At 49.3% G+C, this 21,452-nt stretch overlaps 6 protein-coding genes across 6 annotated transcripts; 4 read left to right on the top strand and 2 right to left on the bottom strand.

Annotated features, from left to right (window-relative positions):
- Positions 1 to 327: 327 nt before the first annotated feature.
- FTJAE_7511 (multidrug resistance) lies at positions 328 to 4,642 on the bottom strand (the record flags this gene model as incomplete). The annotated part of the gene is made up of 6 exons (XM_037354236.1): positions 328 to 874; positions 925 to 1,963; positions 2,356 to 2,744; positions 2,791 to 3,054; positions 3,265 to 3,972; positions 4,029 to 4,642. The coding sequence occupies 6 exons, from the start codon at positions 4,640 to 4,642 to the stop codon at positions 328 to 330; spliced, it is 3,561 nt and encodes a 1,186-aa protein (XP_037205387.1).
- Positions 4,643 to 5,196: 554 nt separating this feature from the next.
- Positions 5,197 to 8,592, top strand: FTJAE_7512 (uncharacterized protein; the record flags this gene model as incomplete). The annotated part of the gene is made up of 7 exons (XM_037354237.1): positions 5,197 to 5,627; positions 5,675 to 6,069; positions 6,241 to 6,530; positions 6,576 to 6,697; positions 6,747 to 6,919; positions 6,974 to 7,790; positions 7,854 to 8,592. 7 exons carry the CDS (start codon positions 5,197 to 5,199, stop codon positions 8,590 to 8,592), a joined length of 2,967 nt encoding a protein of 988 aa, XP_037205388.1.
- Positions 8,593 to 9,456: 864 nt separating this feature from the next.
- On the top strand, positions 9,457 to 12,396 carry FTJAE_7513 (uncharacterized protein; the record flags this gene model as incomplete). Its single annotated transcript, XM_037354238.1, has 1 exon — positions 9,457 to 12,396. The coding sequence occupies one exon, from the start codon at positions 9,457 to 9,459 to the stop codon at positions 12,394 to 12,396; it is 2,940 nt and encodes a 979-aa protein (XP_037205389.1).
- A 403-nt stretch (positions 12,397 to 12,799) lies between these two features.
- On the bottom strand, positions 12,800 to 16,356 carry FTJAE_7514 (3-hydroxyisobutyrate dehydrogenase; the record flags this gene model as incomplete). Its single annotated transcript, XM_037354239.1, has 4 exons — positions 12,800 to 14,779; positions 14,835 to 15,482; positions 15,567 to 16,039; positions 16,092 to 16,356. 4 exons carry the CDS (start codon positions 16,354 to 16,356, stop codon positions 12,800 to 12,802), a joined length of 3,366 nt encoding a protein of 1,121 aa, XP_037205390.1.
- A 445-nt stretch (positions 16,357 to 16,801) lies between these two features.
- Positions 16,802 to 18,849, top strand: FTJAE_7515 (transcriptional activator of protease prtT; the record flags this gene model as incomplete). Its single annotated transcript, XM_037354240.1, has 3 exons — positions 16,802 to 16,904; positions 16,956 to 18,146; positions 18,209 to 18,849. The coding sequence occupies 3 exons, from the start codon at positions 16,802 to 16,804 to the stop codon at positions 18,847 to 18,849; spliced, it is 1,935 nt and encodes a 644-aa protein (XP_037205391.1).
- Positions 18,850 to 19,449: 600 nt separating this feature from the next.
- Positions 19,450 to 20,987, top strand: FTJAE_7516 (major facilitator superfamily transporter; the record flags this gene model as incomplete). Its single annotated transcript, XM_037354241.1, has 2 exons — positions 19,450 to 19,647; positions 19,704 to 20,987. 2 exons carry the CDS (start codon positions 19,450 to 19,452, stop codon positions 20,985 to 20,987), a joined length of 1,482 nt encoding a protein of 493 aa, XP_037205392.1.
- Positions 20,988 to 21,452: the final 465 nt, after the last annotated feature.

The raw sequence follows: 21,452 nt of genomic DNA on the forward strand, positions 1-21,452 counted from the left end.
AAATCGAAATTGTGCCCAAGTTTGAGAGATTAGAAGAACATGCGAGTATTGAAGGATACACCTCTGGAGTCTGTGATCGTTTTGGCATAGAGAATTCTGTCCAAGTTTCCAACTCTGCTCTGCGCTCACAAGACATAAAAGTCCTTGACTTTACTATCTAGGTAGGGGAATGCAATCAAGAATCGATAATCTGTATAGTTATTACTCGAGGGTATTCTAATCCTCCAAAAACAATTTTTGCAGCTCCAGATTCAGTCATAAATATCCAGAAGCCAAACCCGAGGCATATTACTCGAGGTCCTGTCTAACATCCCTCTCCCATTGTCTCTATGCCTTATCATCAGCCGTCAAATCAGCCTTAGCGGACTGCAATTTCACCGTGATGAAAATTAAAGCCAGCCCAGTACCAGTCCAGAATCCAATCTGACATTGACTTGTCCCATCAAGATTGCCGGCACGCTTCTCCTGTTGTACCGATGTTGCCATCTCAACAACACCCAGCCAAAATGCCATACCTAGGTAGAGCAGGCTGGTGATTAGCGCACCTCCCACTGCCTGAAGATGATCAGGTAGGGATGTTGCGATAATGAAGTTGTGGATGTTAAAGGTAATGTCTACACCAGCTATTCCAAGTATCATGGCGGGGAAGACGAATGTCCAGTAGAGGAATGAGTTTGATATCCCGCTGTCAGGGATGATTGAAAATAGAATCAAGGAGCCGAGGAAACCAAGGCATAAAATGAGCAGGAGTCGTCGTCCGTTGAGGATATGAAGAGCAAAGCCGCCGACGAGAGCAAGAATGAAACCTCCAGCTGTGAGAGGAATGAACCAAGCTGTGGTCAGTAAAGGTCCAGTATACAGGACTGATTCGATGCTACGAAACATGTTAGCTGAGACCATGTTTGGTGGACAGGGAGAACTTACTGGAACCTAGCGTAGAAAAGAACCAGACTGAACGATCCACAGGACACGAAGAGTGCAACGACCAATCGGCTCATGTAATTCGTCTTGAAAACCTCTGCTGACACAAGAGGTTGACTGGCCCTCCATCCCTCAACGTAAACAAACAGCGCAAGACAAATGATACCCAAGGTCAAGGCTAAATTAGCCCGAGGCCCGTTTCGTCCGTTAGTCAATGCATAAACCATCAACGCAAGACCCGGTACAACAGTACCCGTACCCAGCCAGTCCATCTCAAAGTCAGACCGCGAGTTTCCATGGCTCTTTGGAATAGTCAAGAAGCCAGCGATGAAGACACCCACACCAAAGAATGCACCAAAGAAGAAATACCATTTCCAGCCAAGGACCTGGGCAGACAACGCGCTAAAGAAGATACCAGAGTAGAAACCGATACAGAAAGAGGCGCCAAGAATGCTGAAAGTAAGAGTGTTTCGTAGACCAGGGCGATAAATGCGCGACATGATAACGACACTAGACGACAAGAAAGCCGAGGGACCCAAACACTGCATTGCTCGACAGGCTATGAGCATCGTAGAATCCTGACTGAAAGCAGCAATGATGGACCAGAAAATCAACCAAGCATGGCCGCAAAGGAAGATGAGCCTTGCGCTGTGAATCTCAGCGAGTCTGGCGAAAGGAAGGATCAAAATAGCGGTGGTGAGATTGATGACAGCAGCAGGCCACGTCCTACCCTCATTCGATGCATCTGTCAACGAGGGTAAAATGATATTGAAACCAGAAACAAAGTACTCGCTAATAGCTATCGAACCCACGACTGCAAAGATGAAGCCTAGCTCTGATGGGAGATTTTGGAAACATGCCGGGCGATTCGGATCGAGACGATCAAGTTCTTTGCGATGTAACGATAGGGGTCCGCTAGGAGCATTGTGTTCTTGTTCGAGAACACCACTTGGACTGGTGGCTTTATCAGCCATACCGTGGTGCATGTGAAGACTTGGCTGGGTTCTGACGGTGGTGATGAAAGATTTGGGAGGTGTTTTCGCTAAGTCATACCGTTTTGGGTATAGGTTTCAGGGGTTGTGGATTTTGGATCCGTTGTTGATGGAGGATGGGGATGGAGATAAGACGGACAGAAGTGGACATTTCTGCAGTCTGAAAGCAAACCACGGTTGGATCCGATGGAGTTGTGAATCTCAGCTTAATTATCAGATATAAAGAGAATATGACCAAAACTCCGAATTGTGGATTTGTGGAAGATATATTATTTGCCGAAAGGATGGCAAGTGAACACTCTGGATTTATAGCAACTGATAGATACCTATTCTGGACAAAATTGACTATATATGTAAGTTCCTGTCTCATACTTGTAAGTCTGTACATCTCAGACCCTTTCCAGATGCTGGCAGCTGATCGCAAAGCTATAAATACTAGTACAGCCCTCCAGCCCTTCAATATTCGATAGTGCCTCTTTCCAACTATCTGTCTTCTGATGATCTCCCAAAGTCTCAGAATGGGAAAATCCAACAAAACCCATAAGAACTGATCTTGTCTGTCCTTCTTCACTTCTTGCTGGAAAATCATTCTCCACGCCCCAGGCGTGAGCTACTTGAAAATCATCAGGAAAGGCCTGTCTGAGAATCTCCTGAATCTTGGACGAGAGACTTTCTTTCTTCTCGTCTGAGATGTCTTGGGGGAAGTATGCCAGTATAACCTCTGTGAGAGGAGACCCAAGAACATCGGAGGACGGAACCATTTTGATATGTTTTGAGAACTCTCCATACGTGCAGATCTTGGGAATATCTTTGACTGCATCTGCGCCATATCTAAACTAGTTAGTTCCTTTACTCTAGATTAATGTGCAGAACTTACTCCTCAGCAAATTGACGATGTTGCTCAACCGACCCAAAGTCGAAAAAGCCCCAGACCTTCGATATATCAACTGACTCCAAGCCCCAGTAAACTCTTTGAGGACCGCCAGGCTTGCTGATGACAGTCTTCCAAGCGTCGGTCAGTATCTTCCCCTCTGGGGTGGTATGGTCCATGATGTTCATGTTGGGCTTGACGCCCATGCAGCCAACTTCGGTTACGGTCATTGTGTAGAGTACAAGGCCGACATTAGGGAAATTTAATGGTCTGTCAAAGTGGTTTCAGCGTCCTTTATACAAGGTCCCAGTCGGCTGCCTAGAGGATTGTCGCTTTTTCTGGTGCCTGTTTTATTTTGCTGCCTGAACTTTCTGACGAGGATGAGTGTTGGCATTGCGCATGTATATTGTAACGAATTTCACACTTGAAGTCGCTCTATCCCTGTTCCAATGCATTTCAGAGCGCAATCTGGACCATCACATGTCTTCCAAAGGGTAAGCAAACTCAAAGTCATCGAAATCATGAGGTCCGAGGCCCATAAATTCTTCCATGAGTCCCATTATTGGAGGAACGATGATGAGCTTCTCTTTCTCTGGCCAGTTGCTTCCATTGAGTATCCAGTAACCGTTGCCCTTGGAGGTCGAGGTGTCTATATGATACGGTGCTCTGGGATAACTATCGACATGTGGAAGGCGGATGACATCCATTTCGCCGTCAGTAGATCGCCAGATCTGATTATAAGAATTGCATATTTCTGAATACGATCCGAAATCAATTTCTTTTGCGTCGTACAAGATAGAATCGAATGGTACATCAGGCAGCGAAATGGCATGTTCTGTCAGAGACGGCATCATTCGGACAAGGTTGTCCAGATGAAGGCTGATAGTTGGCCAACCGTCAGAGCCCCAGCCTGATCCACGACGCCTTGAACGCTCGAGAGACAAATAAAGGCGACGTAGCTGCGGGAAATGGGAGGATAGTAATGCACATATGTGCTTCAAATCGGCCTCATCAATGGCATTCGAAAACCCGCTTTCGTATTGAGACTTCAAGTTCCAGCTGATTTCAATTGAGGTAATGGATGCGAGGCGCTGCGGTAACAGGAGTTGAGGAAGATGCGTTATCATTGCTTCGTTGGCCATGATGATTGTGTTCTTAGAGTAAAGTATGTCGATAGCTTCGGCATAGCTGCGGTATTGTTAATCGCGATGGTTTTGGCTGCAGAAAGACTTTCAAGGACTTACTTTTGGCGACAAGATTGGAGCCATCCCATCACACCGATGCGACATTTTGCAGGCAATGAACCTGGCCATGAGTCGCAGTGACGAGCTTCACCGACACGACAGGTATCAGCCCAAGGACCATCAGGACCTCCATGGGTCATTGGACCTGTTTGCGATATATTGAGGTCTGGAGGGAGTCGATGGCAAACGGATCCCCACCAAATCCATGATCTTGGCTTCGTATCATCGACGACTCGTAGCTTGTCTCCATACATGTTCTCCATGACGATACCACAATGGTTCTTATCCAACGGCTGAATGAGGTCTGAAGTCATGTCGGGATAGTCATAAGAGAAGTCCATATGGAGACGACGATTGCCGAAAGCCAGTATCAGAATGTATCGTCTGATATCCGGTGGTAGCTTATAGTACGCGCAATGTTGAAAAGTCGGCTTCGGTAGTCCAGGCTCTTCTGCGACATCTCGAAAGCCAGATGGCGTTATGCATCGAACTCGAAGGGGAGGATTGGGGAGAAGTGAGAGTTTTTCGATGGCATCTTCTTTCTCGACATCGCGTACGATGTCGGAAATGTCAGATTCGCTTGGAGGATATGGAGAACCCTCAGAAATTCTCATCGTGATGATTCACGTTGACAATGAAATTGAGAAGAGCGAGGGAAGGGCAGTGGAGGTTTGGTTCAGTGGTCGGTGGCCTGAAATAAGTGATTCGAGCGCTATTTTACTTGAAACATGACCTGTGCTTCGGCGTGGAGCCACTCGAGGGCCAACAACATGTTGGTTGTGTGTGCAGTGCAGAAAGAAACGCATTGCGTCAGCCATGGCCAACAGAATGATAATTGATGTTTCTGAGGACCTGAGAGTCCATGCACCTGGTGCGCGATTAAATCAAAGTAACAATCGGCTGTAGCGATAATTGCAGCCAAGGCACTTCATTATCGCGCTGTTCTGCCTTGTCTCAGCCGCAGGAACTAAGTAGCCAATAGAACAGCGATTTTCAGCCTCTGACGACGTTCGTGATTGTGAATGTTCTGCAGCAGGTGCTGGACGCAGTGGGATATCATTGGTGGCCTGTTCTCACTCCTGCATTTAGCCCAGCATGTTGCCGTCGCCTTTCTTATCTCTCCCATCCCATATTGCCCTCCACCAAAACACGCCCTTGAGAGAGCACCATGGCCGAGTTAGCTCTAGCAATCATCCCTCTCGGTCTCAAGACATGTGCTAGTCTTGTGAGCTACCTGGGCGGGCTCAAAGATCACAATAGTGCTCTTGCTCGACTGAAACGCCTACTGGAGTCTCTAGAGGCCAGTTTCCGCTTACTAGACGGGTTTTTGAACAGTGATCAACTGGATCTCTCCACCTCGAAGGCTGCGACTTATGCTATCCGATGCTTGGCTAATTGTGAAGACTGTTTGAAGGACCTTAAGGAATTTGGAGACAAGCTTGGCGCATCCAGCCCGCCCAAACCTACAGTCAAAGACAAAATGAAGGGCACCTATCGAAAACTTTCATATCCTCTACGGCAGGCTCAACTAACACAATTGGAAAATGCTTTGGATAGTCTTTGCACTCCACTCAACCTGGCTGTCAAAGGCTTGCACTTGTACGTGACTACCAAAGTCTTCAAGACTTACACTAACAGTTGACCAGAGAGCTGCAAGCTGTAGCTTCTAGTGCTATGGCTCTAAACGCTGCCAGCGTTCAGAGAACAGAGCTTGAGGTCTCAACGTTGGCTGCTACAATATCCCACCTCACTGGTCCTATTTCTACCATTCAACCACAGCTCGCCTTCGTCCAGAGTTCTATCGATTCCGTGGCTCTTCAGATTGACTTGATAATCAAATCACATTTCAAGGCGCAGATGGATGAGATCCGAGCATCTTTCCAACAAGCGGAGTCTGCAGCGTCACAACTCCATGTTCAAACTGCTGAGCTCCTGTCCAGACTCAGTATAGATGATCAAAAGCCTGCACAAGCTGTTTACAGACTTGCCTCTCGGCCAAGCGCATTATACGAGCTAGCTTCCACTGCCTCCGCCTGTTCTTGTAGGGCAAGGCGGCTACGTACACAAAGAACGTGCCGAATGGGATCGCTGTCTTTCAAAGATGAAATTGTTTCCCACCAAAATCACTTCAGAAACTGTGATTTCTACGTCGAAGCCCATGATTATTGGCGAGAAAGAACCTTGAGATTTACAGGACTCACTGGATTGATAGGGAGAGCTGTTGAGTTGACATTGCGCACGACTACTGGAGCAGGTGGTTTCAGCATCAGCCCCTCTATCAATTACTTTGCTATGGTTGATGAAGGTAGCTCTCCAGCTTTTAGAGTCATCAGCTTGCTGGTTGAAAGCCGCCTTGGAGCCCGATGGGCAATGGAAAGTTATCCGGGGCTCTTGTTCGAGTCAATTACCCGAAAACTTCGATCAATCTTCCGCTCCGGGAGGGCTAGGCCAACGGATATTAACTCGAAAGGCTATTCCTTACTTCATCACTTGACCTTGACTGTTAGTTCTCAGCCTGTGGCATTGCGTAGGAACTAACATGAATAGATGCACTCCGGTAACTTCCGAATCTTAACCCAGCAGCAGCGTGCACATCCGAGTTTGAAGTCCTTGTTCGACTTTCTTATCGCAGCAGGTACCCCAGTGTCGGCCGTTGGGTCAGACGGTCGGTATGTCAGCTTTTTGCTATCACGACCGTAGTATTGACAAAAACTATAGTCTCGCCCTACACATAGCCGCCGACGAATTTGTGCTTCCATCCTCTATTCTTGCCCAGTTGTGTGTAGACGATGCGGAGATACCAGCTCCCAGGCCTCCAGAACTGAGGTTCGGTAGTTTTGGCCGCATAGACATCGCTACGTACGATGGTGTGAGTCAAAGGATTGCCGAAGGTACGGTGTGAAAATAAATGATACATGATATGTGCTAAAGATAAACCCAAATAGCATTGTTTGGGCCACTGACCCTTGCGATTCTACGGAACAACGTCAGAGAAGTTGAAGATCTAATCAATAGGAGTCCAGAATGTATGGGAGAAGTCAGCTTCTATGGTGAGACTCCTTGTTATGTGGCCATCGAGAAGCCGGAAATTTTACGACTGTTGGTCAAACGAGCAACCCCAGAACAACTTGTTCAGCCATGCCGAATAGCATCAGGCATGATCAGTCCTCTGGGTAGGTCGATTCGGAGAAGCAAAAGCATCTGCAACAGTCGTGGAACTACCGACGGGTCTGTTTGCCCCTGCACCGAGGCAGTGAGGATCCTGTTGGAAGCGAAATACCCTATCAGACCATACTATGACTTTTCTAAGCGCAATATTTTTGGCATGGCTCAATCGCTTAATTTGTTCATCAGTGCTTCCACACATTGCAAGCTTTTGATTGCAAGACAGGTGAAAATGTGTCAGCAAGAATTCGAAGAGTCCGCTCCAAGAACATGGCTGCTCTCAGAAATCAGGCATTCGTCACCAACGCAATCCGACATCCGATCTATCAGGCCTGAAGAATCTTTACAGAGACAAGCTAATGCCAAACCGACAACCTTGCAAAGAATTCTGCCAGCACAAGTAGGCTGCAAGGGTGGTGAAAAGCCCATCTTCAGACCCATATGGCTTGATATCACGCGCCCTGAAGATGCATCTATTTTTCGGCATACGGGATTCACCGATATTGACGACGCCTGGACACATCCATCACTAAGCAAGCAGGCATTTAGTGCGTTCGGTCCAGACGTATGGCAGGTCTTGGACTGTACATCGTCGCAGTATGTGATGTGGCTATATAACCACTGCCCAAACTTCTGGACTGTAATTTGCGAAAACGACAGATCAGAGCGTTCTAGTTATATTCTAGCCGAGATCATCATCAACAACAGGAAGAATTTGAAGGGATACCTCACCAAGGACCCTTTGGCCATTGAATACACAGATAGCTGCACTTGTCAGTGTTCGCCTGAAGGTTATACGCCTTTTGCTTATGCGATACGGTGCCTTTTGGAAAGCTATTCATCAGATACTGACGAGCTGCGATCATTCGTGGAAGACTTTGGAGGAATGTTGACCACGTATCAACATACGGCTGTTTTGAGGCAAGCGGTCTTCGCCGATCTCGATATGTTACACACATGTTCCACCAGGTCAGATTTTCCAGATGAGGCGCTAGACGATCGTGTCTATACCGCGACAGATGATGGTGACAAAGCAGCCTTTATCGATAGCGTGATTGTCGAGTTCAAACGATTCATGCTTGAGGATGCCGACGCAACAGAGAGCGAAGGAAAAAATGACGACATGTATCTCTTTCGTAAGACTAGGAAACATCACCAACGTGCTTTGGAATTCTGGGATCACATTTTGCCCTCCATGATGGGGCAATTTGAGCAGACTTTGGCGTCTACAAGGAATCCTGACCCCGAGGCTTTGAAAGACCTGGGGGTAACTCTATGGATCGAGGAAGAGAAGAAACAAGAAGTCTGTGCTAGGGTGTATGAAGTAAGAAGGGATGACGAGGAGAGCCGCAGGATGGCATTTGAAGAACTTATGGACAAGCTAGAGATGATCGAATGAAGGGCAGTTGCTTTTCTATATGGACTGCGAGAGAATTGGGGTGTACGGACATGCGAGGGACAAAACAATAGATCGATGGATTGATTGAAAAAGGCGGTTGCAAAGCCTATGCACAATATTGTGCTTCACAGTCTTGTTCTGGCCCTTACTACAGGTCGGTTGGGACAGTGGAGAAGAAGATAAGATCTTTTGTTAGTCACCATCTTAAAGACATAGGCGTAGGTATTGTTTGATACAGCTCATGGCGAGATCTTTGCTAATACTTTTTCCATCAGTCAATGACTTGTGCGAGGGTTCAAGGTATGGAGTTGAAAATGATGAAACACGAGAGGCTGCAGCCTAAGGGTGACCCACTATACTCTAAAATCTGACGAATCATTTCTGTCAATAGGGACAGTCAGCACATCTTAGCTTCATCCTTGGCTTCACTTCATCTTTGACCTCACTTCATCTCATCAACAACTTACAACTCATGCTACTGTCAGCGATCTAAGTGCGACAGCGAAATACACAATTATTGATTTAGCTAGTACGACAAATCTTACTTTTTTGTTCTGTTCTGTATCGTATAAGCTCTTATTGACATCAGATCATCCACCAAAGCTATTGGCTTACATGGCCGAGACGGCACAGTTCCCTGCAACTTGTGGCCTGAGGACACCAAATCCTCCTCCTAGCTGGTATATATACCACACACTGCCCTCCTCCTTCGACTCCTTCCCCTCCTTTCTTTTCATCCATTCCATCATCACGTTATCCTCCAAACCTGGTCCTTCATCACTAATGGCCAGAATCAAGCAAACAGAAAGACGTTCAACACAAATACAGAAAGCTACTACCCCTAAGCCTCAGCCCACTTACACCATGGCTTCCTCTGGTAGTGTCTTCTCTGAGACTCTTCAAGAGATCACCAACACCAAACTCCAGGAGCTGTCCAAGAGACGCTCTCGCTTTGAAGAAGCCAAGGCGGCGATTCTTTCTTCCGTCGAAGCAGAGAAGGATGCCGTCAAGCGTCTTGTCATCTTGAGCGATGGTGTCAAGAAGTGCTTCTCTATCAAGCTTACCAAGGAGAACAAAGTCATGTTAGGTTTCAGCAGTCACAAGCGCCTTGAGATCGACCTCAAGAACCTCGACCGCTTCCTCGGTCAGGCCAAGACTGATCCTTCCGTGTCGCAGAAGATGCTGGCTGCCTGGGAGGAGTCACTCACTCGACAGCTCAACATGCAAGCCCTGCAGTATCAGTATGCTTGGCTCTATGGCGAGCTCGTCACCGAATGGCTGTCCGGCGATAAGGACAAGGATCCAGAGGCAGACGTCGAGATGGGCGAGGCGTTCGAGGACGTCGGCGACCAGGCAAAACTTCAGTCCAGGATGGACTGGGAAGACACTGTCTTCCAAGCCGCCGACATTGATACCAAGGCCCTCAACAGTTACCTCGAACATCTTTTCGGCTGTAACAACCAGGACAAGAAGGCCATGGTTAATAGTCTCAAGGTCCTTCGGCGATGCGTCTCTGACCATGAAGCATCCATCTCAACGCCTAATCAGTTCACCGTGGGCTCCCTCAAGTGGATCATTCCCGGCCTTCACTCGTCAGATCTCCTCTCCAATGAGAAACGAGAAGTGCTCAAGGACTTTGAAAGCAATGATATGATCTTGAAAGAGATCGCAGACGTCCTCAACATGCGCATCAATGCACTCGAATCATGGACGTGGAACTCTGAGACTCCTGTCCCCGTCTCGATGGAGAAGAAGATCAGTGGCGTCTTCAACATCCATATGCATGAGGACTTACTCCAAGCCATCTTCCTCCAGTATATTGGTGTTAAATGGAGTGTTTTCTTCAAGACAGCCTTCAAAAGATTCCGTGATTCTGCGGCCTGGAAATCGGAGAGGCAAGAGATCCCTCGAGACGACCGGCGACGACTTGGCTACTACCTTGGCCCACTTTCAGACTCGCCGTGCCTACAGCGTGAACGTGTCAAGGTCAATGAACAGAGATATTTCATGGCACAACTTATGGACCATGTGGGCGAAATCACAGGCACTGCCGATGGTGAAGAAGAAGCTGAGTACGAGCGTTTCGCTGCTGACACCAAGAAACGTAAAGTTGTAGTTCAGGCTTTGCAGGCGCCTCGTAGACCGCTTGCTAGCAAAAAATGCCGAAAGGCACGATCGACCGGAGGTGTGGGACAGGGTGGTGCGATGAGACATCGCAGGGTCATGAATACCAGCAACTTTGCTGCTGAGGTTGATTACTCTGATGAGGAGGAAGAAGACGACGACGATGATGACGAAGACGACAAGTCCCGCAGCCCAATGGCACTCAAGCAGACCTTGCTTCATCTGCTGTCTACAGAGATCACCATCAACACTCATCTTTATGGCGAGATGACGGCATTCCATTCCGTTTTTGACGACTGGAACCCGAAGCTTCCTCATGACACTGTCTTTACGATCCTCAAGTTCCTTGGTGTCTCGGATACGTGGCTTGGGTTCTTCAAGAAGTTCCTTGAGGCACCTCTAAAGTTTGTCGACGATGACGACTCGTCTGCGCGCAAGAGACGTCGTGGTACTCCAGCAGCTCATGTTTTGAGCGATGTCTTTGGCGAGACGACACTGTTTTGCCTTGACTTTGCTGTCAACCAGGCTACCTCCAACAACTTGTGGAGAATGCATGACAACTTTTGGTTCTGGTCGCCTGATCACAAGGTCGCTGTGAAGGCCTGGGACACTGTTGATGAGTTCACCATCGTCACCGGTGTTAGTGTCAACCCTACCAAGACAGGAACTGTCCGCATCTCCAAGGATAGTAACGTGACCCTTCCCATCGATGATTCACTGCCAGAAGGGGAAATCCGTTGGGGTTTCCTTCGCTTGTCACCCAAGACGGGCCGGTTCGAGATTGATCAGAAAATGGTCGACTCTCATATCAACGAACTTCACAAACAGTTACTTGACAAGCGCAAGAGCATTCTTGGGTTCATCCAAGCCTGGAACACATATGCTGCGACCTTCTTTACCTCCAACTTTGGTAAAGCAGCCAATTGCTTTGGTCGTGAACATGTAAACAACATGCTTTCAACCCACAAGAAGATTGAGGAGCAGGTCTTCACAAAACTCTCGGATGGTCAAGTTACGAACGTGGTTGAGTTCTTGAAGCAGGAAATCAGTCAGAGATTCGGTATCAACAATATTCCCGATGGCTACCTCTACTTCCCCATGGAACTTGGCGGTCTTGACCTACAGTCCCCGTTTATTTCTCTTATGCAAATTCATGACGAGGTGTTCAAGAACCCATCTCAGCCTATGCTTGACTTCCAAGAAGATGAGCGTCACGCATACGAAGGTTACAAGCAAAAGTTCCTGAACGGCAAAACTCGCCATGAACGATACGCCCTCGACGAACCAGACTGGGAACCAGCAACCGAGCACGACAAAGAAACCTTCATGCCCTTTGAGGAATTCATCCGCTACCGCGAGGCTTTCTTCTTCGAGCACTTCACAGCTACCAACAGACTGCACCGCATCTTCCGCACGCTCATGAAGAGACCTACCGAGAGCAAGGTTGAGACCGATGATGGAAAGATATCAGCTGCGATGGAGCAGTCACGTGGGGAGTCGAACTTGCAGGGTATTACGGGGTGGTGGAATAACATGGATGCGTATTGGACCTGGGTTGCTACGTTCTATGGGCATGAGATTGTTGAGAGGTTTGGGAGGTTGAATATTGTGAACACGGAGTTGTTGCCTATTGCTATGGTTACTTTATTTAGGGATAAGCGTGTTAAGTGGCAGGGATAGTTTGGATCAAGATCTGGAGGATGGACTGGATACTGCTTATTTGAGATGTGATGAATGGTAGGGATCAAATTGATGTTCGGGGGAATATTTACTAGACTGGAATTTCAATTTTGCTTATGAGAAGATCGATCTGCTTGTTGTAATTGACGAACATATCTTGACAGTTGGAATCAAAGCCTTAGTCAGAGGTTCTGAATAATCGTGCAGCATATTTGCAATGGAGAGTCTTGGGACTGATGGAAGAATCATTAGGAGTAATAAATCTTTGTGCTTCGTTTGTTGCTATTGCTTCACTCAGCCATGCAAACTATGAATTCCCCTTACTTAGCAAGTACTCTTACCCAGTAACAACATTATGTTGCTCTGTTCCTCTGTTCCTGGCCTATGTCAACCCATGCATCCCTCAAAGTGCCCATTGCTCAACAATTTCAGCCAGAGTTGTCTCACTACCAACATTTCCAGGAAATACAACAAACGGCACAGACCGATGGCGACTAGTCTCCTCATCACACCTCCATAGAGGCACGCCCGGAGCAGCCTGGCCCACTATCAAAGCTCTCCTCATCTTGAGACCCTTGGTGGCTGCATCTGAGGACGTAATTCCTCCCTTGGCGATAATATAGCGTGGCCGCACCTGGATGTTGACGAGGAGACGGACAAGTGCAGCAGCCACCTTGGAGCCGATCTTCAGCGATGAGATTGCTTCATCGGTCTTGATCAATGTCCGTGAAGTCATGACCAAGACGTCTTTGCCAGCGCCGATAAGTCTGGTAGTCTCGGAGATAGCGTGGTCCACCATCCCTTGCTCCTGTTCAGCAGACTCAATGAGCTGAGCTACATCTAGCTCAATGACTTCAAGATCGGCACCCCTGCGCTCACGTAACGCCTTGAGCTGCGCTGTTGTTTTGGGTACGTACGACCCCGCCAGAATGAGACCACCAGTCCTTGGGGCGTTGACATCAGCCTTTAGCGACACCTCAGCCCAAGTCTTGGGTGGAATTTCTTTGATTCCAAGCCTCGACGATACAAAGGCAGCAGCAGTGCGGTAGATGAAGCGGTACCCTTGTTCCTCAGCAGCCAAAAGGCCAGCGACAAAGACGTTCATGTCCGAGTCCGCAACAGCGTTGACAATAATGACACGGTCAGCACCGCGCTCTCCGCTCAAAAGCTTCTCTTCAACCTTGGCAGGCCCGCCGCAGCGTAGATCCTCAAGGGTGATGGACGTAAAGGATGATGCTGTGAATCGCGATCCGCATTTCTCGAGGATATACTCCCGAAGGTCGGAGCTTTTATAACCAAATGTAGCATCCTTTGCAAAGGAAGTCTGCGCCGCAGGGATGAGCGTGTCATCTTCTTGCACGTAATGTACATCGTCAATAGTGAACCTGCCTCCCTGACGGAAGAAAGGTGCAAAGACCCAACCGTCGGATTTACCGAGGACCTGCTCAACTGCCTCAGGTTCCTCGGGTAAATGTCCGCGCAGCGTTGAGTCGCCGCGCAAAACTATCTCGAAGGCCTTGCCACTTTCCTCGGCGGCCTTTTTCACGTTTGTCGTGATCTCGATAATGAGCTCCTTTGCTTCGGTAGGTGGGAGAGCTCTGCTGTTTGTCAGGATAAAGAAGCCGCGGCAATCTGTTGCGAATTGCTCTTTGAGAGTGTCGACATCCCAGACGGCTAGGACGTCGATGTTGTTACAGGTCTGGGTTCCCGTGGGGTCATCGTCGAGAGCGATCAGAACAGGCATGGCACCGCTGTCAACGCGAGCTTTTGTTGACTCAATCAGATCGGCGGTGCATTCGGCTGGAAAAGCAGCAAATGTGGATTTTGCAGCCAATGGCTTGACGCAGTCTTCGCAGGCAGCAGCAGGCGGTGATACCTTGGCAGACGCACTCTTACTAACGTCTGACCCAGCAACCTCCCAGAGCCTTACCACGCCCGCATCCGACTCTCTAGCCCACCCACGAGCAGCTCCATCGATATAAAGGGTATGAGCCACCGCCGACATGGGCGTATAACTAGCCAGCCTCTTCGCTTCATTCAAAACAATACCAAGATCCTTGACAAAGATTGCTAAAGCCGAGTGGGGAGTCCAATCGGCATCAAGCATCTGCGTAGCCCTGTTCTGAAACATCCAGCTCCAGGCGGGAGAGTCATTGAAGATGTCGTATACTTGTCGCGTGTCGAGACCAAGACGGGATGCGAATGATAGTGCTTCAGCTGCCGTTGCAATGTGGACGCCTGCTAAAAGCTGGTTGATGAGTTTGGCTGAAGATGCTGCGCCGACTCCGCCTTTGACGTTATAGATGTTGGAGTCTTTGCCGGCCATGGCGAGGATGATCCCGCGGACGGATGAGAGTGCTGAAACTGTTCCTGAGCAGATCATCTGTACTCAGTTAGTATTGTTGCTCAGTATTGACTCGAAGATGGGCGCTGCGTACCGTGAGATCACCCTTTGCTGCACGAGCAACACCTCCACTGACAGGTGCATCCACAAGGCTAAGACCTCTATCCAAGGACTCCAACTTATCACCAATGCGACGAGCCTCAGATGGTGGAACAGTTGAGCTGAGTATAACCGTCGCGCCATCAGACAGCTCCTTGGCAGCCTTGCCAGCGCCAAACAGCACATCCCACGCTTGCACAGCGTTCTGAACCATGAGTATCAGCGCAGCTGTACCTTTCGCGGCATCAGCTGGTGAAGTGGCAGCGATGGACATACCACTCGGGCCACTGGCTGCGAACTTCTCGACTGAGGGGGCCCAAACGTCGTAGCCTTGCACAGAGAAGCCGGCTCGTACGAGGGACTGTGCCATGCCTTGGCCCATTGCTCCAAGGCCAACCATACCAATCGTTGCCGCTGATGGTGGTGTCTTTGGTGGAGTAACGTTGATGGAGGTTTTGTTGGAATAGTTCCCAGTAGAGTCAATGGACGTAGGCTTCTCGTTCTGCGGTTTGAACAGCTTGACTAGGCTGGAGACATGTTGGAGGGCATATCCTTGGGCGGAGGCGAGCAGGCAGACTTGCTCACTGGCAGAGCACAGTGGTAAAGGGAAGTTGAGACTTTTGGATGAAGATGTGACAATGTTCTAGATCTGTGTAAGCGAGCGCCACATCCCATTAGAGCAAGTAACAGTGCCTCTGTCACCACGGCTGTCATTGGAACAACTTACAAATTTATGCAACAGCGACTCAATCGACGGCTTCAACTGCGAATCTCCCTGCAGCATATGAGGGACAAGCTCCTCGTATGCAGAGGAATTCCCTGCAGCATTGATGATGATACTGTATATCTCATTCGCGTCAATGCCTGCTTTCGACGCAAGACCAGTAGCCTCGGCAGCAGTGACAGTATGTGTCGCCTCTAATAAACAGCTTGTCAAGCGTAGCTTATTCGCTGCTCCAAGGCCACCGGAAATGACATGCACGTTATCATGGGCCTCTGACAGGAAAGATACGCTTTTGAGGGATGCTTTTGAACCTGAGATCCAGATGGAACTCTTGGTCCTACTGCTCGGTGCGATAACAGAGCAGTCAAGGATTTTGATGTCAGGTCGACCAGCTTTGGCAAGGCGAGAGGCTAGGTCTTGGTAGTAGTCTGGTTGAGTCAGGCATTCAAGTATGAGGGATGCATCCTTGGGCAATGCTTGAAGTTTGTCAGCGAGATGCACTTTGTATGCAATCTTGTCTTTACGTACAGTGTATAAGACCAGAACACGATCCCAGAAGCATCTCACTCAAAGCTTCAGCGTCCTTCTCCTCAATCCAGATAATCTGGCTGTGCTGGGCAACATGATGGACTGAGTCTGATCGTTGTACTTGCCCAGCTTCATAGAGCTCAGCACTATCTGATGAGGTGTCGTATACTCTGGTTGTACCGGAGAGGTGTAATTGTAAAGCCGATGCAATTTTGGCTTTTTCTGGGCTAAACCCGATGAACCCAATGGAAGAATGAGATGACATGGTTGATGGCTGTGATGTGGATAGACGATGCCTCGACTCACAACAATATGAGCAACGGCAACGGCCTTATAAATCATCGAGCTACCTCGGCGTCCATTCCCAATAATTGCCCTCCCTCTCAGCATATTCAAGTCCTGCATTTGCCGTACGTAAATACCCTTGACTGGTAACTTACAACCGCGTATCCACTGGGCAGGCAATTCTGTCCCAACACGGTTAGAGACAGTCTCTCCGGACGGCGAAAGCGGCGCGAAGTCCGCACCCCCTCTTACCACTCATTGGTCCATTCCGAGATCCATCGCGGTCATCCAGCCGCCTTCGACCCCACCTCGCCCTGTGATATACATACTGCCCCAGCACCGCGGTCTTCATACCGAGCTATCTTCTCCCCCGGATCGTCAGCCGCCCCAGACACTCACAATTCCCCGTGGAGAATACAGCTACTATGAAGAGAACCCACAATGCCCTAGAAGTGGACGAGTACGGGCCGGGGGACGCTTCCGGCTCTGCCATTCGTGGATCCAAAGTGTCCAGAAAGATACGAGCCTGTAAGTGACTTCCACTGTCATAGGATAGTGAGCCTAACTGAGACCCAATAGGCCAGCAATGTCATACGCGCAAGATTCGCTGCGTCACAGAGGATGGGGCCCCAAAGTGCATACGCTGCACCAAGAATGGCTTCGATTGCGTCGTGAACAAGAATTTACAAGATCTCCTAGAAGGGGAATATGACTGGAAAAAGACCATGGAACAACAGATGGAGTCCATGCGTGCCTCTATGATAGACATGAAGGCGAAGCTCGACAACCTGCAATCGACTCAGCAGCAAATGGCCCTCGCGACCACTTCCCCAGAGACCGTCTCTCGTCTCTCAGCTCCGACGCCTCATTTGACCGCAATGACTCGGGAGAACTCACCTGATACCCAGAGTGTCTCTAGAGACGAAGGCGCCATTGTTGATGCTCCTATGGTGAGTCTCTTTAGAGCGACGAAGCTACGCAATATCAGAAGTGATCCCAGTCGCGACGGTAGAGCAGCCATGGATCGCCACCGCCAACCAGACTTTATCTCACAAGGACGGATTACTCTTGCTGAGGCAGAAGATCTCTTTTCTGCGTTCAAGGGCACCCTTAACGCTTATCTCTGGGGCGGTGTCGCTCTCGTCCACGATACCCTTTCATCAGCCAGGGAATCATCGTCACTCCTCGTCGCAGGCATCTTAGCCGTAGCCGCCCTGCACACCCAAGACGATGGTCAGAGCTTCGACCGCTGCTACGTCGTGTTCGCCGAACTCGCCAGCCAAGCCATGTTCCAACGATATCACACTCTCGACGACATCCGCGGTCTCTGCATAGGTGCATTCTGGCTTTCAGACCTAAGCTGGAAGCTCTCCGGGCTCGCTGTGCGTATCGCCACAGAACTTAATATCCACCAACATTGTGCTAGGGCTCTGCGTGGGGAGACTTCGCATTGTGAGAAAGCAAGGCTGTGGTATCTTCTTTATGTTTGCGATCATCACTTTAGTATTGCGTACGGGAGACCGCCTGTTATAGCTGAGGATGTGACTTTGATCAACCATGAGGGATTCCTTGGTCTTCCGGGGGCAAAGGGTTCTGATGTGCGGCTTCATAGTCAGGTCAGTATATTCATCATCCTGAGTCGAACTTATAGGACGTTTGGACTGGATAGATCACGGGTTGTTGCGAATGATGAGTTTGATGCGATACGGCGTTACAATGGCGAGTTGGGGCAGTGGAAGCAGACTTGGGAGGCACGACTTGGAGAGCTAGGTATGTTGTCTCATATGGCTGCATTTCTCAAAAGTGTATCAGTAACTGATGTGATGCTACAGGTTGCGATCAGCAGATCGGCGATTACCCAAAGAAAGGAGTAGTGCTACACTACCACTTCGCCCGACTTCTTCTGTTCTCCGTCTGTCTACAGGGTCTCCAACCAACCGACGGTTTTCTCATATCTCTTGAGAGACAAGACTTTATCAACACCGCCGTAGAGAGCGCATGTGCAGCACTGCGTTTAATCCTCGAAGACTCTGACATGCGTCGCGCCGTGGTGGGAGTCCCTTTATATCTCCTCACCACGATCGCGTACTCGTCCATCTTTCTGATCAAAGTATGTTCGTCATGGAGGGCTGTTGTCGTACACCTCTCGGTAGACGATGTAGTCAACCTTGTCGGCCCCATCATCTCTATGCTGAATGCGACACAGGCCTATGCGAGGCATGTAGCGCATTATATTGGGCAGGGTCTTAGTACCATGCTCGACAAGCTTAAGTCAGGAGAGTCGGCGAATGAGGTACTCATGCCGCAAACTGCTAGCAACAGGACGTTGGAAGTGCCTCAAGACTCGCGACCAGCACAGCAACAGGATTGGGATCTGAGCTACGGTTGGATGATGGGGGATCAGCTTGGGATGGGACTAGAATACTATCCTGGAGACCTGCTCGGGATCATTGGTTCGCAAATGGCAGAGTAATCGTAGATACCGCAATGAATTAGCATCCATAATAATCAAAAGACTAATTACTGCCAAACTTGTTCCATCTCTCGGTACTCCGCCGATGGACCCCAGGCGATTATCGGTTTATCGCCGCGAAAGCAACCTCTGCCAAGAACCCCCCATCGACCCATGACTAACTAGCTCCTCCCGGTGCCGAACTACATCTTCCACTCGGCGCGAAGACCGCCCTACCCCATGCATAAGAGCGGCCTACGCGCCGCGCCATTGAGCAACAGTCTAGAATCTTTCTTCTTTCTCCCGTCTTGCGGAGGTGACAATGCATAAGTTCCCTTTCTTCGTGTCCCGGACCTTACCCCATGGGGCGATCCACATTTTGTTTGAACACTTACTCATGGTTTTCGGGTTAGTTCCCCAGGTTCACAGCGTAGCATTAGTTGGGGATCAGGTGGGTTTTCGTATTTAAGGTCGTTCATGGCCCTCTCGCTTGCTTCAATCTCTATCCATGTGCTACAAACCTCTTCTTCAGACTCTTGGATTACTCCAGCACACAAAACAACTGCTTGTCTAAACAGCTCGTCCTTCTGAAAGTCTCTACAAGTCCCAGAGTCTGGCACGATGAGCGACGACAAGGAAATGTCCAAAGCTGGGGAGCATCATGAGCAAGTCGGTATCTCGCAAGAGCTGTCCGATGCTCTGAGCAACTACACCCCAGGCAGCCCTGAGGAGAAGAAGCTCGTCAGAAAGATCGACCTCTTCCTGATGCCCATCTTATGGATTATGTACATCCTGAACTACGTCGATCGTACCAACATTGTAAGCATTATCAACTACAAACTTCAAGACACATACTGACCTACGTGCTTCAATAGGGTAACGCAAAAATCGCCGGTATGGGAGACGACCTTAAGCTCACAGATGAGATGTACGCCTGGGTTCTCTCCATCTTCTTCTTCGGCTACCTCATCTGCGAAGTCCCCTCCAACATGATCCTCTCCCGCAGCCGACCCTCGCTCTTCCTCCCCGGCATCATGATCGTCTGGGGCTGCCTCTCCGCCGTTATGTCCGTCAGCAAGAACTATAGCACCATCCTCGCCTTTCGCTTCCTCCTCGGCTGCATCGAGTCCGGCTTCTTTCCGGGAGTTTTATACCTACTTAGTTCGTGGTATACGCGTGCTGAGCTGGGCAAGCGTTTTGCCATATTTTATGCTGCTGCGGTTCTCTCGGGTGCTTTTGGGGGTCTGCTTGCTGGTGGTATCACATCTGGTATGCATGATGCTCATGGTATCACCGGATGGCGCTGGCTCTTTATTATTGAAGGGGTGGCCACTGTTGGTGTTGGTATAATCGCTTGTTTTGTGTTGCTGGACTATCCTCATAACTCGAAGCGACTCAGCGAGCAGGAGCGTCAACTAGCTCAGATTCGCATCGTTGCTGATGGCCTCGCCTCGACGAGCAGTCTTAGCGGTCGACTCACTCACTGGCAAGCCTTCGTTGCTGCTATTTCCGATCCCCGAACCTACATCTTCATCGTCCTCTTCATGCTCGACGTCGGCGCGGGAACAATCTCCTACTTCATCCCGACAATCACAAAGACTCTTGGTTACGACTCCGTTGAAGCTCAGTACATGACGGTGCCCATCTACGCTGTTGCTACTGTAGTGCTCATCTTTGTCGCCTGGTCCTCCGATCGCCATATCGAACGCCGCTGGCATATTACATCGGCACTCGCCCTCGGTTGCGTTGGCAGCGTCGTTTGCGCCGCCGTTCAGAATCCCATCGTGCGATACGTGATGATCTGCTTGGTAGCCTCTGGAATCTGGTCCGCACTCCCTTTGATTCTCTCATGGGCCAGCGCAACTGTGAGCCTTCCTCCAGAGAAGCGCGCCATCGTCCTTGCGCTCGTCAATGCCTTCGGAAATTTCTCCAGCGTCTATGGAAGTCGAATCTGGCCTACGAAGGATTCACCAGAGTATCACATCGGATTTGGTGTCACGGCTGCTTTTCTCGGAGCGGGTGCGATTCTTGCCTCTGTTTTGCCTCTGCTGTGCAAGATTACTGCTCACAAGGGCACAGCTGCTGAAAGGGCTGTTCTCGCTGGTCTTCAGACTGAGGAGCGAAATGGAACTGGTAGTGAGGCGGCATCGGCCAAGTGATAGGGATTTTAGCAATGGGCTTAGAGATAGTACTATCTATAGTAGCAGGGCGTGCAAAATTTTATTGAGGAATTGACATTCACTACAAGTTCTTGCTTCTCCCCTTGTATAAGCCGCCGTGGGCAAAGGTATGATTCTGGGTTCCTTGCCAGTCTGGCTGTATATATAATGATATAGAAGAAGTGCTATGGTTACTTTATTTAAGGATCGACGTGTTAAGTGGCAGGCCAGTTTGGGTGTAATGACTTGGCTAAATTGCATTGCAGACTATTCATTTAGGCCATGATGACTTATGGTTGCCTCTGGTTGAGATTCTGTGTTTTTGTAAGCTGAGCGAGGCCGGGCCATATCTCATGAGGCGAATCTCAGGAGCCGAGTTTATCATAGTAACCTATCACTAACCTTGCTTGCAGCGACCCGTCCGCATGACTCCCTTGATCAAAGAATTGAGTCGCTCACCGGGAA

Source organism: Fusarium tjaetaba, assembly GCF_013396195.1.
Source record: "Fusarium tjaetaba strain NRRL 66243 chromosome Unknown NRRL66243_c0000153, whole genome shotgun sequence".
Classification (NCBI taxonomy): domain Eukaryota; kingdom Fungi; phylum Ascomycota; class Sordariomycetes; order Hypocreales; family Nectriaceae; genus Fusarium; species Fusarium tjaetaba.